The sequence below is a fragment of the Lepidochelys kempii genome, chromosome 13 (genome assembly GCF_965140285.1).
Source record: "Lepidochelys kempii isolate rLepKem1 chromosome 13, rLepKem1.hap1, whole genome shotgun sequence".
NCBI lineage: Eukaryota > Metazoa > Chordata > Testudines > Cheloniidae > Lepidochelys > Lepidochelys kempii.
This window is the reverse complement of record NC_136392.1, coordinates 6,222,873-6,240,601: the sequence shown is the minus strand read 5'-3', so window position 1 is coordinate 6,240,601 and position 17,729 is coordinate 6,222,873. Positions and strand designations below refer to the sequence as shown.

The 17,729-nt window shown below is 42.5% G+C and overlaps 1 protein-coding gene across 17 annotated transcripts in view; it reads right to left on the bottom strand.

Moving 5' to 3' along the window:
* The window catches only part of KCNQ2 (potassium voltage-gated channel subfamily Q member 2), a 124,359-nt gene that overhangs the window by 15,055 nt on the left and 91,575 nt on the right, over positions 1-17,729 (bottom strand). For 8 of the 17 annotated variants that reach the window (XM_078848331.1, XM_078848340.1, XM_078848335.1 and 5 more), the window contains 4 exons: positions 13,521-13,744; positions 12,553-12,661; positions 9,891-10,022; positions 6,588-6,695 (listed from right to left, as the gene is read on the bottom strand). In XM_078848331.1, the coding sequence (XP_078704457.1) occupies positions 6,588-6,695; positions 9,891-10,022; positions 12,553-12,661; positions 13,521-13,744 (573 nt within the window). The remainder of the gene's footprint in view (positions 1-6,587; positions 6,696-9,890; positions 10,023-12,552; positions 12,662-13,520; positions 13,745-17,729) is intronic. The other 9 variants (XM_073309034.2, XM_073309037.2, XM_073309040.2 and 6 more) reach the window with 3 other exon arrangements.

The following is a 17,729-nucleotide window of genomic DNA, read 5'->3' as shown; positions in this document are numbered from 1 at the left end:
ATTTGCTCTATAGGTAACTAAACACGGGCATCTTCTGATCTAATAAAAACCAATAAGACATCTCTGAGCTGGGACATATTCTTAATCTTAACCCGATTTATAGCTATCTCCCTAAGCATAATCCTCACAAACTTTACTCATGCATAATGTGCCAGAACTGTAGGTGACAAAAAACAGATTAATTAATCTGGTTGAAACCAAGTTAGTTGTCTTGAGCGGAAATAAAAAATGCTTCTTATGCAATTCTGCAGTGTGGGTAATGGATCCATGCACCAGTATGAGACAAAGAATGGGCTGAACGCAGACAGACAAAGGAAGATTAACAAACAAAACACAAGGAAAGGGATGAGACACAAGGCCATTTCCAACAACAGCGCCATCTAGTTGGCTTTGCTTTTGTGTGTGGAGGGGGGCCTAGTTTCTTATACTTTCTTTTTTTTAAACGGAGGGTGAGATCATCCGTTGATATGCCGTAGCACAGCTCCCTGGACTATATTAGAGAGACAGCAGTTTACACACGCTGAGGATCTGGCTCAGGGAGATAGGGCAGATGAGCACATCATAGCTAAGGTAGCAAATATATAATAAGCAAAAATTATTTAATCCAGGTGAACTGACTTAGGTAATACTTTATTTGAGCAGAAATTTTCGGTACTACTACTTCACCTACAAAGTAATGTTTGACCATTTACTTACATGGTGAGTACCATGTGCTATAATTACAAGGGTAAGTAACATACATGCCTTATTTCTGTGTTGTATGCAAAGTGCACATTATTTACATTCATGAAGACTACCAAGTGGTCAGCAGAAGCATGTAATTATCTACACGGTAAAATCCTACAAAAATGTTGTAACCTTGTAAGCAAAGAGACATTTAACAGGAAAACTGGGGCTATCTTGATTTGGAATCAGAGGGCATGGTGTAGTAAAGTCATACTCTGATCTCCTTTCCTGCATATTTAAACATGTAGATCCAGTAAAACAATGGTAGGGGCATGTGTTTAAAAAGCCAAAAGTCTAATCAATCCTGATTATTTGGAGAGGCCAAGGAAAGAAGTTGCTTTCTTGTCCTAATGTAATGTCCTGCTGTAGTCATTGTACTGGAAGAGCTTTAGTATTCTATTTGAAACCAAAACCAAAATGTCCTTCAGTAATAACTGCCAACTAAGGAAACAAGAGAGAACAATTTGTAGTATGGAGGAAATTAAGGCAGCCCCACTGGGGTGCCTCAGAGCATGCGCCGACCCTAGAAATACTCTTTTGCTCTTATAACCTTGCTCCAGAATTCACAGATGACAATGTAAGACTCCTATTGACTTTGAGGCAAGTGACTTAGTGATCCAACTATTCAAAGGAGGGAGGGAGTGGAAAGCCTGAGCAATGGGTGCCTTCCTGCAACTTTCTCCAAAACCAGCAGTTGCCTACACCAGCTTACAAAAACTGGCTTAACACACAAGCAAATGAATGCACCACTTCCCAGCTGGTGGGCACAAATATTTGTCCTCCCCAGTGGTATTTTTGTATGTGCATTGTTTGTGCATACAAGTGAGCCTCAGCTTTTTTTTTTTTAAAAAAAGTGGCCCTTACAGCTGAACATTGCTGACGAAAGGGAAAATAGAGAATTATTTTATAGCCCTTGTGTTTCGTTTCCATTTTAGAAACATTGTTTGGCTGCATTTGGTGAATTTGGTTACTAATGGCCATCAGAGACTTTCAGCATTGGTTATCAACAGGTATTTTGCAGGCTGGCTGCTGTGCAAATTTCCCAAATACACCTTTGCCTACATGTACATCCTTGGCCTACAGCACCCTTTACTGGTCTAGTCTTAGGCTCTTGCAGAGGACAGATTGTTAACTCTCCCATTGCATGGTGTTTTCACTGGAATGTAACTGAGACTGACCATAGTAATTTCTGTGTAATGCTTTCTCACCCAGATTTCTAGCAATGGAAGTTAGTGTTAGGATAGGATTTCTAAAGGGGCATATAAGGAAATTAGGCAGCCAATTCCCACTGACTTTCAGTGGGAGTTAGTCCCCAGTGCTTAAGGCATTGTTGAAAATCCCTTCACTTGCAGTACCACTAAGCCCCTTTTTCATCATTTTGTACTGTTTTTTTTTTTCAGTTCAACCCCATAGTGTCCATAAAGTTTCAATGATAAACCAGCACACTTGGTCTTCTTTTAAGCATGTGGCCATAAAATGAAATCAAAGGCATCAATTCTTAAAGCCAGCGCTTCAAAGGCAGGTGCCAGAGTTGTGCCCCAAAGCCTTGTGTGCCAAGCTTTTGTGTGCCACACTTCCAGCAAATGAGCATTTCAGCACCTAAGTCAGGTAATGATGTACCTAGCAATCCAGCTGTCTGGGCAAATGCTGGGTTTGCAAGCAAAAGGCCTTGTGTGTGTGAGTGTGAGCGTGGGTGTGTGCGTGCACTTAAGGGGGCCCCTTTCCCCCTCTTACATCCCTGTGCAGGAATCAGGCACAACTGCATCCCTGTGTTCATGTGAGTGAAGAAAAGGCTCCCTTGCCAGCATCCCTGGGGCACTAGCCACCCCACACAGGGCAAAAAGAGGAGCAAAGCAGGTCGAGAACATGTCACACTTTCCTAAAGGGTGGTGCAGGGTGAGCACTGTCACTGATACTGGGGGAGAATTGAGGAGGCCTCAGGCCTTCCCTAAGTTGCACATTGTCTGCTGGGAGTCCCCCTGGAGCAGTGTGCCTTTACAATAGCCCCAGGAAAACAGCTTGTGCCATAAAGACACTATCTGGTCCCAAGTGGGTGCACTCACAAATTCCTGGGGATTCGTCTTAGGCATCAGCCTTTGAAAAATCTGTCCCTTGCTTTAGATTTGTGACGAAAGAGGATCAAAAGATTGCTGATGGTATGTGACCTACTATATCACCTACGACATTTGCCTGGTTCTGCTGCACCTTTAGTTTGAAAAAGCTTTATTAATTATTATTATATTATTTATTATTAAATTTTAAATAATATCTTTCCTTCTTTTGAATGATACAGAAAAATGTAAAATTCTTGCATCAGCCATGGTGCAGTTTTTCTCATGCTTCATGCTTACAGTTCATGCAAAGAGGTGTGTTGAATGCCACCCTCCGGCCAGAAGCAGACATCAAAGGTCAAACGGCTCAAATGAGGAAAAAATGAAAAGTCTGGAAATATTTATTCAGTTTCTTTTTTTTTTTTTTACATAACCCAGGCACAGACACCAAACCCCCTTCATCCATGTCACATGACTGGCTACTTCTCTTCTGATTGGTTAATAGTATTTGTACGAGACATATTTAATCTAATAATACCAACTATTCATGTCTATGCTGCTCAAAAACATAGCTGGGGCTACCTGGATTTTAAAGTGATTATATCTTGAATCAGCTGAGCATTCGAAGTTCATGAGCATACAATATGTGCTATACACTATAGGCTACATTCTGCCATCAGCTATACATTAGCAGTCCGTTGTCTTCACTGTAAGCTATGTACATGTATCTGAAGGCAGCATGTGACCTTACACACCCTTGGGCTGCCAAATACAATCCAATTGGTTGAGAGGGTTCATGTGACTTCCAATTGTTTGGCACCATTGTTCTTCTAGCTCATCAACAGGTGATTTTTATTTTATTTCATGTTTTTTTAAATTGTCTGGCCATCAATTGGCTGAAATGAGGACATGTGATGTAAAACAGAAGAAGCTCAATGCAGGGTAGCTCTGCTGTTGTAGCATATTTAGGGCAAAACCACCTCAGAGCTGGGATGATTATCTTATCACCCATTTAGGGCCAAATCTGGGAGCTCTTACTCAGCTATAATGTTTGCTGTAGTTTTGCCTGAATAAGAATGTCTGGATTTGGGGCTTGAATCCTGCAGGGTGCTGAAAACTCTGGCCCCGATCCATCAAAGCACTCAAGCAGGCGCTTAACTTTAAGCATCTGAGCAGTCTCCATCCACATAAATGGGGCTATTCATGTCAAAGTTAAGCATGTGTTTAAGACAGGTTTCAGAGTAACAGCCGTGTTAGTCTGTATTCGCAAAAAGAAAAGGAGTACTTGTGGCACCTTAGAGACTAACCAATTTATTTGAGCATAAACTTTTGTGAGCTATAGCTCACTTCATCGGATGCATACTGTGGAAAGTGTAGAAGATCTTTTTATATACACACAAAGCATGAAAAAATACCTCCTCCCACCCCACTCTCCTGCTGCTAATAGCTTATCTAAAGTCATCACTCTCGGAAAGTGATCACTTTAGACTTTAGATAAGCTATTAGCAGCAGGAGAGTGGGGTGGAAGGAGGTATTTTTTCATGCTTTGTGTGTATATAAAAAGATCTTCTACACTTTCCACAGTATGCATCCGATGAAGTGAGCTGTAGCTCACAAAAGTTTATGCTCAAATAAATTGGTTAGTCTCTAAGGTGCCACAAGTACTCCTTTTCTTCATGTGTTTAAGAGTTATGCTGGATTGGGGGCAGAGTGCTCAGTACCCTTCAGCATTGAACTCTTGGTCCTAGGGTCCATTTTGGGGCTCCTCTGCTGCCTGCACCCTAGTAAACAAAAACAATTGGGAAAATTAAATGAAAATGGGGCAATAAATACAAAATACCCCTAGGAGCTCCAGAGGTTAAAGCCCAATAATACTGCAGGTAAGAATGGGATTATTTTCTGGTGCTAAGGGTCAGGAATTGTTTATATAGCAGGGAAAAAAGTCACCCCAAACAGTGACTTAATTTTAGCTCTGCAGTCAACTGAGGGAGGGTCAAAGTTCCCTGAAAGCTAAAAATGGAAGCAAGTTATAAAAAAAAAAATATTTCCCAAGGGGTTATAATAGTGTTATGCATACAAACATGCTGTTTTCGATTGTGGGAGTTATATGCTTGTGAAGGAGCAGTATTAGACTAATACAAAATAGAATTTTTAACATATGGGAGATAATATTATGCCTTGGGTTGAATGAGTGATAATATAAATACCCTCAGTTTGGCATTTTGGGCATCCTTTCCCATTGCTGGTCATTTTTTCAATCTGCAAGGTAGTAATTTTAGTGTATAAATCTCCACTCTAGCCAAGATGTTTTGTACATTGTACATAATATGTAGCTATAACTATATACAATCTGCCCATTTTTTAAAGCGCATTTCAAAATACTGTTATGGCTGAGGAAACAATTTCATGTTTAAAACCTGTTTTCAGGTCCTGAACTTTCAGAAACAACTGTTACCTTTTGGGTTGAAATTTTTCAAGCTAGACCTAAGTTCAAAGTGGGAGGTTTCTACAAGGTGCAATCCAACTGGGTTTTTTTCCATCTTCGAGTTAACAGGGTGTGAATAAATAGGTTTGAAAAAAAAATGCACACATGTTTCTCAGGCACAGATAACTCAAAACAGCTTATATGGAAAACTACAGATCTGTCATGAATCCATGTACTTAGTTCTAAGTGAGGGCAAGCATATTTGGAAAAATATTTTGAAGGAATAACATAGTTATGTTTGAAATCACCTTCTACCTGTGCACCTAATATGACTTTCTACCAAATATATACATATGCGTTCAGGTGTGATGCTCTAGATAAATGGGGAATATTTTGGTCAAAATGCTTGTCCCCATTTTTGAACCCACTGTTCATCTGTGAGTGTAAATCTGAGTAGTTACTTTGAATGATCTCGTTGGGTTAACTACTCGTGTTTGCGCTTGCAACACAGTTGGGCAGTGAAAGCTCACAGACACGTAGGCGAGACGTCCCTCCAGCTGATGTGCATATAACTGAGAACACACTGTTGTTTATTTCACTGATAAGACATGCAGGAGTAAAATTTTCAAAATAACTTGGTGCTTCTGAATATTTTACCCAGAGTGAATCCACAGCAATGTCAATGGTAAAATTCCCATTGATTTAAATGAGGCAAGGATTTGACACAGCATTTATTTCTGCACACAAAATTAAGGATTCTTTTGAACACTCGGCCCAGCGTATGTGACATTTTTAGTGATGCTATACATTTACTCTGGTCAATAGAGTTGGACCGGGGTGAAAATGGTTCTGTGCATTTATTCATTTCCTTCCCTATAAATATGAAATGCGTTTGATTCAAATGTTGCCCACTGGAAAAAAAACAAGGAATATGTTCATTTCAATGAATATAGGTGGGTAGATGCAAGCGTATATTTGCACCTGCTTGTCTACACACACAGAGTGAGAAGTTTTCCATTCTGTAGTTAATCTTACCTCTTCTTCTAGATGAAAATAACAAATCTTGTTGCTCTTGAAGATATTTTTGTAGTCTTTTATATTGGCTGCAATATCATAACAAATGATGATTTGGCCATCCCAAACAACTAGTAGAGGATGACTGAAATATGCTCACAGGAGAAATCAATGGTTGTATAATTTTTTTGCCTTAGACTTGCCTTAGTGTGAAAAGCCATCGCCAAAAGTAAATCCAAGCGATTTTGAGGTATATGTGTCAGCGAGCTGCCTTATTAAGTGATGCATGCCGTCATATACCTGGCATGAAAGGGGTTTGACATTAAGCAAATGAAAAATCCAGAGAAAGCAGCATTTTGGTGAATCCTAACCTAGGAGAGTATTGGGGTGACTCTTTGGAAGAGAGCATGGGTCCTTTGGTTGAATACTTCTTATGCCGGGGAGTTGAAGGGGGCGGGGGACCCACAATCATATCTATCCTGGCAAAGTAAATAAGAAAAAAGACACCAGCAAAATGCATAATGAAGCAACACGTAGAAAGAACTTGGTCAGAAAGTTGCAGAAACATAAAGAACAACTAAAAAAATTAAAAATAAAAGACAGAGAGAGAGAGAGAGAGAAAATTGGAAAATATATTCCGCTTGAAACAGAATGCAGCATTATATTGCCTGATCGTTCATGGTTAATGCCAAATCTTATCTGGCCAAACATAAGATTCACGGAACTGGGCATCAAAAGAACGTCACTGCTGCTTAAAATGGGAGTCACTCTGCATATAATAGGCAACATACTGTACACACTGGAATATATTTGCATATATGTGGCAATGTCCCATTGGAAATGTCAGATATAAGACAATATATATTCTCATTTCTATTACAATGATAGATAAAACATCCTCAGCAAGGTGTAAATGAGGTACACTGTGGAATTGTACACTCAGTGAATGAAATGCATCCATGGTTGGAAAGATGTTGGAAAGGGATGTAAGCCAGGGACAGAATACCAAAAAGAACCAATTACAGACATGTCACAAGAGCAGTGACAGAGAGTTATGAATGATTCAAGAGAAAAGTGCACGTGAACACTCCCACAAGTTTGCCTGAATAAAGCTTTAACCCAGCAAAACACTGGCCACAGAGAGCTAACAATAAAGATCATCACAAATGCTGATCATCACAAACTCTCTCTCTCTCTCTCTCTCTCTCTCTCTCTCAGAGAGAGAACGTATTGCCTTGGTCCTTCATTGCTCTACACCAGCAGCAAATTGCATTGCCCCACTTCCCTCCCCTCTGTACCAGCTCCACTGTGCTGATCAGCATGTTGTGGGGCGCACACAAGTCTTGTCCTCTTCCCCATCCATACCCTGCTCATTCTCCACCAACCTGTTCTGGGGACGGGGGAGTAAGTGAGAGAACAATGTCCTGCGTGCATGAGATGAAGGTCTAGGTAGCCTACCTGGGGCTCTAGGAGATAGTTTTACTCCTTCCTTCCTTCCTTCCCAGGATAGAAGGAAGTATAGTCTACGTCACAACCTACCCCAATGATTACTGCATTCCACTGCACAGATGGATCCGAGAGGAGCATTTGGCCTTCTCTTTCGGAACAGCCACTCCCGGTTCCACCCAAAAATCAACCAGCCAAACAACTTTCTCTTTGGAACACATAATCTCAGAACAAGAAAAATGCAGGCAGGACTGGAGAACCTTACCGGGGACAAGGTTCAGCTGAAGACCCCAAAAAGTACGGGTGCCCATCTAGATCTTCCCTAACCTAGACAGACTTTACTGTGCACACCTCAGCTGGAAATCTCAAAAGGAAAGATTTTACTCAAGTGATTTCATACTCTTACAGCTAAACCTGGGCTTAAGTGCTTTGCTTGACACAGTGGGTTTGTGACAGAAAGCTCAGTCCTGCTCTTTGAACAACTCTCACAATGACATGACAAATCCAGAATTAACTGGGAATATAGGTAACACACAGTATTCTGGAAACACAAGTACTTTTATGGGGAATATGAGGTAACAGGCATTGATTTATCTCCAATCGTGGCTCCATCATTTAGATTTTGAAATTAAAGAGCCAAAGACAATGTTCACTGTTTCCTGTCATATGCCTTATCCGTGCAAAGGACCCAATCTAACTCCTTGTGAAGTCAATGGAAAAATTTCCATTGGCTTCAATGGGGCTTGGAGAAAGACCCTTTTAGGCTAGAGAGTCATGTCCACTTGAACACCCATTTTGCATTTACAAGTTTGCAGAGGCAAATATTTATATGACATTACTTGGTTGCCTCTGCCTGACACACAGGCACAAGCAGTGAGTTAGGCATATAAGTGACATTCACTTTGACTGAAAGTAATTTAAGGTGCAAAGACATGCCTTGAGTTACATGTATCTACATGTTGTAGGCCGCAAAGGGCAGATTTTCTTAATTGACACGATTGAGGGTTATTTGTAAGGAGAGAGAGTACTGTTCTTACCGTCAATGGCTTGTCTCTCATCCACGGCTCATAGGTTTGAATTCAAACTTTTTCTGAGGTAAAATAATTTGGGCGTTGGAAAGGAAGGGTGGAGTTTAAAGTATCTCTCTCTCTCTCTCTCCCTCCTTTTATACTCTTCCTAATGCTTCCTCTTCCATACTGTTTAAACACAAGGAGCTCGATCCTGTCCTGTGTTAAATCCCCTTTATGCACTCCCTCGCCTATAAAACCAACTCACTACCCACGGATAGTTATACAGCCAATGTAGTTTAGTTCCTGTTCCACTGAGGCTACCCAGCCAGGCTGATAGGTGAAACTCCCATATTTTAAAGATATTCTTCCCTCATTCCCACCCAATCCAAACAGAGTTCAGACTCCTCCCACTTCCTAGGGCAAAAGATGTCAAATATTTACAAAAGTCTCTCATACTGGGGCCATTTTTCTAATAGCTCCTTTATTCTTAACAAGAGGGCCAAAAATGGTACTTTCAAAGTAGCTCCTTTATTTTATTTTGCCACTGGTAAGGATATGCCACCCAGCCCCCGAATGGCGATGTCAAATCGTAAGTATCCAACAGCAAAGCACTGAGACATATGTCCCAAAATGTTTCTGAAAGATTTACATACACCCTGCTCTGCTCTTTGACCACATGCTGTGCCACAGGGAGGGAGGCTCTTAACATACTCTCTGTGGGAGGGTGAAATGTGAACAACCAACTTGTGTGTGTGGAGTGGGATGGGGTGGAGGGAAGAGAAGGATCCTTCAGTAAGGATTCTCTGGTGGTGCCATGGCATGGGAGGTAACATGGCTTTATGGGCACAAAGAGATGGAACCGGGTTTGCTTCTGTTTCATAACAGAGCCTGAGGCTGTTTCCGGAGCCTGTCTAGCACCCTTACCCAGAATGCCCAGCTCCCTCCCCTAGACTGGACACTTACTTGCCCTTATTCCCAATGGAAATAATGGGAACTGTAAAACTAATCTGCCCTCCAGCCACTCTGTGCCAAAAATTCACCCCTTGTGGCCAACTCACAACCAGGAGTTATTCAGAAATACATTGTTTTCCATTAGGCTTTTTCTTAGAAAGAAAAATAAGATGTGGGTGTTTTAAAAAAAAGGGACTTTATCTTGACCCTCTCACTCCTACCACCCACCCCTGGGGTGCAATCACAACCAACAGTGGAGTCTCTTGCCTGGACTGGAGATTTTTTATCCGGGAGAGCATATCCAAGTGACCGGCTGAATACTGCTCGATGACATCCATCACATCGTAAGGCCGAAGGCTCTCCTTGAACTTCCGTTTGGAAACAAGAAATTTCATGATGCTAGGGGAGAGAGAAAGGAAAAAATGTGATTGCTCATGCTGGAGCCATGTACTGTAGAGTGATAGGCATGCCCATGCTGCAGAGAGCAACCTGGGAACCAGAGTGGAACAAGACATTTGAAAAGCTAACACCATCTGAGGCTACTTTAGATAAAGCAGAGAGAACCAAGGCTCAAAATGTAGGGCTCCATACGCTTTCGGGGCTGCTGATCTCACTAGCCAGCTTGGTGGAAAGTCTTCCAGGTAGGGGAGGAGCCTCAGTAATGCACAGCATCCACAACCCCCAGCTTGCCCCACTGGAGATCTTGGGGGCAGACTGGACCAACCCAGCTGACCACGGGATAGGGTTTGAAGGTGCTGATTCAGTGCCTCTCCTAGGTGGCCTTCTGTGGAGTCCCAAAGCAATTCAAAGCTGCTCCCCTTGGCAGAAGCCCTGGGGAGGGTAGTGGCAGTTAACAACCCCCCATCCCCCGGCCCAGAGGTGTGCAAACGGCAATCCCCAATGCCTCAAAGCTGTAATTGCTATCTGTGCGTTAAGGCATCTAGGATGGGGAAAGGGCAGCATTTTCTTAGGCTCTTTAATATCCTCCTTGTGCATTTCATGCTGATGCCAGCAGGAAGCATAGATCCAGCCAAAAAAAAAGTTAATCGTTGGAAAATATTCTCTGGTGGGTGTGTATTTTTTCCTGCTTTGATCTGCATGCTGGGCAGCAACGCATTTACTGAGGAGGCGGAAACTGCATCTATAAATCCCTGCCTCCCCGAGGATTGAAGCACAACTCCCCAACAAAGCAATGGGCCCACCCATAATCCAAGCAGTACAGAAGGGCAAAGCCCTTGGTATTTGGATGGTGCATGTTAGGTGGGGGTTCCCATTATCTGAATACTGTCTGGATCTCAGCTAGGAGCCGAATAAGAATAACAGGCCACCCCTTAGCCACAGGACATTTCTCTCCTAACAACGAGCCCTGTGCTTCTCTCTCTCTGCTTCCGTTTAGCCATTTTCTGAGGAAAGACTGATTTTTCAGACCCTCCCAGAAAATTCTTAGGGAAAATGGCTCCTCCTTTAAGACAATGGAGAGGAGTGGGACAGACAGCTACTAGGTTTCTATCAATAAATGGCTGAAAATAATAGAGCAACCTGGGCCTGGGTGGGGTGGGAGTGGCAGGGGCCTCTGGGAAAGGAAGGGAATGGCTATCCCCTGCTGACCAGGATTGCTTTCCTCAGCCTCTGATGGAAGCCTCCCGTAATGACATGATACAGTGACAAACGGTGCCAGATGGTTAGGACATGAGCTCCAGTGGTTCCCCGTGGCTCAGAAAAAACTTCCTGAGCTGGAGGGCATGTATTATACTGGGTGATCTTGTCTGAGTGTGCATGCGCACCCCACTGATCTCTAGGTGCCAGAGGACTAGAGGCTATACATCTTAATATTGTTAATACTACAGCTAATAGAGATGATCATTTAGGGCGAGTCAGAGGAGTCCATGGTTTTGACGCCCAAGGGCCTGCGTCCCCTCCCCAGATCGGCATGTGTGTGTTGTAGATGATGACTCATATGTCTATATCTGTGCACCTATGGATTTGTTACAGTGGCCCATTTGCAATATGGTGGGTGAATTCCATTGTTTTCACTTCTTTAGCCTTGCCACTCTTGAGGTGCCCCCAAGGCGCTGGTCTAAAGCTACTCCCACAGGCCTTCCAACAGGAGGAGGCTGGGTCTAAGAATAAGACCTGGATCCTCTAGGTGGCAATTCTATTTGCTAGGGCTTAGGTCACTGGACAGGCATCTTGACTGAACAACACAGGAGAGGAGTGGAGATGAACACCGGTTCTAGCACCCATGCCCCAAACACTAAGTTTGGCTCTGGATCCAGAGCTGCATCTGAATCCTCCAGCTCTGTACGGAGCAGGAATACCAGTGCTAGACACTGCCAGATTTTTGGGACGTTCAGTCTTGGATCCAAATCCAAAGTGTGTGGCTTGTAGAGAGGGGCAGGCCAGCTGGACCCACCAATGTGAGTGGGGAAGAAGTGGGGATTTAGGTAGGGATTTTGTGTCAATACTTCTGGCAGCAAAAAAAAGGACATCCTAGCCCCAGTATCCTTCGGGTCCGTCAGCCTTGTGTGTCTTCTCTCCATCTGGTTTTGTAAATGTCAGCATTTAACCACGAAGTGAGCGGTATGGTTTGGATGTATGCATCCAATGAAGTGAGCTGTAGCTCACGAAAGCTTATGCTCAAATAAATTGGTTAGTCTCTAAGGTGCCACAAGTACTCCTTTACTTTTAGAGCGTTTTCCCATTTCTCCCTTTACTCCTCCTCCAAGCAAAAACTGTTTTTCCCCGCTTAGCTTTATACAAAGGAAAACAGAGCACCTGGGGGGGATCCAGCCAGCAGCGATGGGATATGTGCGTTATTCAATGCTGCTTGGTTTACAAATACCCTTATTATTTATTTTCCTTTAACATTTCACCATCTAAGGAGGTCTCTCCATCTTCCTTCATCCCCCTCCTCCTTTTCCTTTCTTACCACACTGCCCTGATGCTGACTTTAAGTCCTGGCGTTAAATCTTCCGTCACAAACTCGCAGTTGCAGCTTTTGTTATCATCCGGAATGTCTTCTCCAGGGAGACTTGCTTCTGGTTTTAAAAAAAAGAAAGAAAAAGAGAATTCACAGCTAATTAGAGAGCCCTTGCAGCAGGAGGAATGGGAGCGTCAGACTCCCAGAAGAGAGCACATGGAAGACATAAATGGCATGTTACCTTTGCATCTTAACAAAAGCTTTCTCTCCCTCTGAGCTAGGCTAAGATGACATCTGATACCACTAGTTTTAGTCCCTATCTGTCTTTAAGGGCATCATATAACTGAATGAAGCTCTCTTTTTTTTTTGCTCCCACCCCAGGATCCTCATGTAAATAAAACCATACCTTATGTGCTAATAAGGGAGAGAATGAAACAGTTCAGTAAGTCTAGACGGTTCAAATCCCCTTCACCTCCTCCAAACCAGCTGGGCCAGGAAGGATCCTGTTTAAATGAACTGCCTATTATTAAAATCTTTAAGGCATAGAATGAGTAAGAATCACTGGGTATAGATTCTCCAACTTCCCTTGCTACTGGGTAATCGGTATCTGATCCCCTTTGTGGTGGCACATAGATGGTTGGAGACAAAGAGATATGCACAGAATATCCAAAAACAATTCTTGATCAAATTAGTCTGAGAAGCCTAAATATGTAAATCAGAAGGTAAATAATTTAAGGATCAAACCCCCAATATTTCCTATGTGAAGCTGATTGCCTTATACTGTACCAAGCAATGGAGATGTCCTTACTGACTATCTGCAGGATTCACTCCTGCAAGCAAAATTCCTGTTGTGGTAGCACCATGCAGATCTTCCATCCAAGCGCTGACCCGGCCTGACCCCACTTAGCTTGGGAGGAAACCAACAGGATGGCAGTCCATGGTGACAAGGCAAAATGGCTGCCCTCAGAAGCTCTCACCTTCAGAGTTCTGTCGAGACGCAGCTCCCTTGATCCGGAATGCTTGCCGGGCTCGGCTCCGGTCTCCGAAGCTCCAGCTTTTGGGCACCTTGCTCGGGCTATCTTCAATGCTCTGATCAGCGCTGGGGGATCTCCGGAGGCTCTGAGCCTGTGGAGAGCTTTTCCCTTTAGTTCCAGAACCTCGGGGACTGGAGAAGACACGGTCTTTCAAACTGACCTTCTGACTATTCATGGAAACAAATTGAAACAAAGACAAAAAGGAGACAGCAGGAGGAGTCACTCTGGAAACCGAACGTCCCTTCCCCTTCAGTCCTTAGAAAGCCACGGCATTACAAAGCAGCAGTGAGATGTGTCCAGTTTTCATTTTTTTTAGAGCATTTCAGAATGGTTTCCATCATCATGAATGAAATGTGAGGGGTTGTTAATTGGGAAAAAATAATGGAAGTTTAAACAGAAACCCCTCCTATTATTAAAGGGCTTGCTGAACAGAATGGCATGAAACAATGATGCTGACGATTCCTTAAATAATTTATTAGTTCCTATCAAGAGTTATGATGCTTTTTTCCACAGTTTCCCTCAAAAATCCTTTTCCAATAAGAAAATATTAACAAAAGTTTACCAAAAATGTTTCAAAGTAAAATTAAAAAGCTATTTATGTCTTTTCAGGCCAATCACCTGTCCCTTTTCCCCTACCGCTCCCACCATCTTTCTACCGCCTGAAAAAGTTCTCAACCCATTTTCTATCTTCAGGTTAAAATAAAAATCTTTTTTCTATACGTGTAATGAATGTTAAACTACACAGTTGTGAATTAAAATCCTAATAAGGATTTGAGGTTAAAAAGCGCTTGCATATTTACTAGGGCTGCTCAAATATTTGAAGCAAAATTGGAACACTTCAAAATCTGAGACGTTTGCATTTAATTGCAATTTCTTTTAAATGATCCAATTTTATTGCAAAATATTCTGTTTTTTGCTCGAAAACCATCCTGTTTTTGAAGTAAAGATGATTCCCACTGATAAACAGTCTTATTGTGGAGCCAAACCTCTCTATTTTCAAATTTCTGAATTCTGAAATTTCAAATGAAGATGATGAATTTTGACATGAAACTTGCAAAAAATGATTTTGTGAAACTTTATGAAAGGGGCAAAAATTGATAATTGCAACATTCCCAGGAACAAAACTGAAAATATTTTTAGTTTTGCATAGACCTAATATTTACCAAATATGACCTGATTATTAACAGAAGATATTTATTGAGAATAGATAACTACTACAAAGCACTTCCTCATTTATCCAATATTTTATATGAATGTAAATAAGTAAAGTTCAGATGTAATTTTGAAGTGGTTTCTACCACAATAACAGTTAAAATTCTGCATTGGAACATCTTACAAATTCAGCAACAGAGGTGCACATGAACTGACTGAATCAAGTAGCTGATTATGCTTAGGAAAGTGAATCAGAGAGAAGGGTATTGTGGGAACCTATCCTATCTGAATGACTTCTAGGTCAAACTTGCTTAGTTAAAGTAGCAAAGATTTATTTTTTTTAGCTGTCAGTGCCGCCACCTCAGATCTAAAAATTAAGCTGCCTCTTATTTCATCATTAATAATAAAGATTCTGCAGTTACAATATAGCTGTGGATATGCGAGACAGCTTTATCGGCTGCGCTGCGCTACGCTGCCAGGAGTGAGCATTTGGTTTTGTCATTAAAGGAACCAGACACGCAGGGGGCTGAACCCTTGTGCTATTTTTATACAGTCGCTTTATATTGTGAAACCTCATTTTACAGACTGATCCAAATGCTTAACTACAACTCTAATTCTAAGAGCAAAACACAAGTGCCATAAATTAGAAGCACAGATAAGGCTACTTTTTAAAGCTGGTCCTAAATGAAGGGTGTTCTTGGAGGCTATTCATTTGGAAGGCTCATTTGTGTTGCATGTACAGTTCGAATTTCTTTATTCTACAAGGTCTGTTTAAATGTTTTATCTGACGAAGTCTGCCGAAAGCTAAAATCCAGACTTCAACCCTATCTCTTAGCGCTTCATCCTGAGAGGTGCTGCTGCATGCCCGAATTAGTTTGCTTGAGAATTGTGCATGCTCAGCATGTAAAGATTGTTTATCCATAAGAACAGCAATACTGGATCAAAGGCCCAACTAGCCCAGTATCCTGTCTTCCAACAGTGGCCAATGCCAGGTGCCCCAAAGAGAATGAACAGAACAGGGAATCATCAAGTGATCCATCCTCTGTCGCCCGTTCCCAGCTTCTGGCAAACAGAGGCTAGGGACCCATCCCTGACCATCCTGGCTAATAGCCATTGATGGACCTATCCTCCATGAACTTATCCAATTCTTTTTTGAACCCTGTTATAGCCTTGGCCAGGGGTCGGCAACCTTTGGCACCTGGCCCATCAGGGTAAAGCTGCTGGCAGGCCGGGCCAGTTTGTTTATCTGGAGCGTCCGCAGGCATGGAGCCCCGCAGCTCCCACTGGCTGCGGATCGCCGTTCCCGGCCAATGGGAGCTGCAGGAAGCAATGTGGGCCAAGGGACGTGCTAGCCACTGCTTCCCACAGCTCCCATTGGCCAGGAACGGCGAACCACAGCTAGTGTGAGCTGCGGGGCTCCGTGCCTGCGGACGCTCCAGATAAACAAACTGGCCTGGCCTGCCAGAGGCTTTACCCTGATGGGCCAAGTGCCAAAGGTTGCCGACCCCTGGTCTTGGCCTTCACAACATCCTCTGGTAAGGAGTTCCACAGGTTGACTGCACTTTGTGTGAAAAAATACTTCCTTTTGTTTGTTTTAAACCTGCTGCCTATTAATTTCATTTGGTGACCTCTAGTTCTGGTATTATGAGGAGGAGTAAATAACACTTCCTTATTTACTTTCTCCACACCATGGAAAATCACCAGTCATGATTTTATAGACCTCAATCATATCGCCCCTTAGTTGCCTCTTTTCCAAGCTGAAAAGTCCCAGTCTTATTAATCTCTCCTCATATGGAAGCTGTTCCATACCCCTATAATTTTTGTTGCCCTTTTCTGAACCTTTTCCAATTCCAAGATATCTTTTTTGAGATGGGGCAACCACATCCGCATACAGTATTCAAGATGTGGGCATACCATGGATTTATAGGTTTCAGAGTAACAGCCGTGTTAGTCTGTATTTGCAAAAAGAAAAGGAGTACTTGTGGCACCTTAGAGACTAACCAATTTATTTGAGCATGAGCTTTCGTGAGCTACAGCTCACTTCATCGGATGCATGCCGTGGAAACTGCAGCAGACTTTATATATACACAGAGAATATGAAAAAATACCTCCTCCCACCCCACTGTCCAGCTGGTAATAGCTTATCTAAAGTGATCATCAGGTGGGCCATTTCCAGCACAAATCCAGGTTTTCTCACCCTCCACCCCCCCACACAAATTCACTCTCCTGCTGGTGATAGCCCATCCAAAGTGACAACTCTTTACACAATGTGCATGATAATAAAGTTGGGCCATTTCCTGCACAAATAAGAGAACCTGGATTTGTGCAGGAAATGGCCCAACTTTATTATCATGCACATTGTGTAAAGAGTTGTCACTTTGGATGGGCTATCACCAGCAGGAGAGTGAATTTGTGTGGGGGGGTGGAGGGTGAGAAAACCTGGATTTGTGCTGGAAATGGCCCACCTGATGATCACTTTAGATAAGCTATTACCAGCTGGACAGTGGGGTGGGAGGAGGTATTTTTTCATATTCTCTGTGTATATATAAAGTCTGCTGCAGTTTCCACGGCATGCATCCGATGAAGTGAGCTGTAGCTCACGAAAGCTCATGCTCAAATAAATTGGTTAGTCTCTAAGGTGCCACAAGTACTCCTTTTCTTTTCATGGATTTATAGAGAGGCAACAGAATATTTTCTGTCTTATTATCTATCCCTTTCTTAATGATTCCCAACATTCTGTTTGATTTTTTGACTGCCACTGCAAATTGAGGGGATGTTTTCAGAGAACTATCCACAATGACTCCAAGATCTCTTTTTTGAATGGTAACAGCTAATTTAGACCCCATTATTTTATATGTTTCCCAATGTGCATTACTTTGCATTTATCAACACTGAATTTCATCTGCCATTTTATTGCCCAGTTGCCCTGTTTTGAGAGAGTCTTTTGTAGCTCTTCGCAGCCTGCCTGGGACTTAATTATCCATCACTGAATAAAACTGG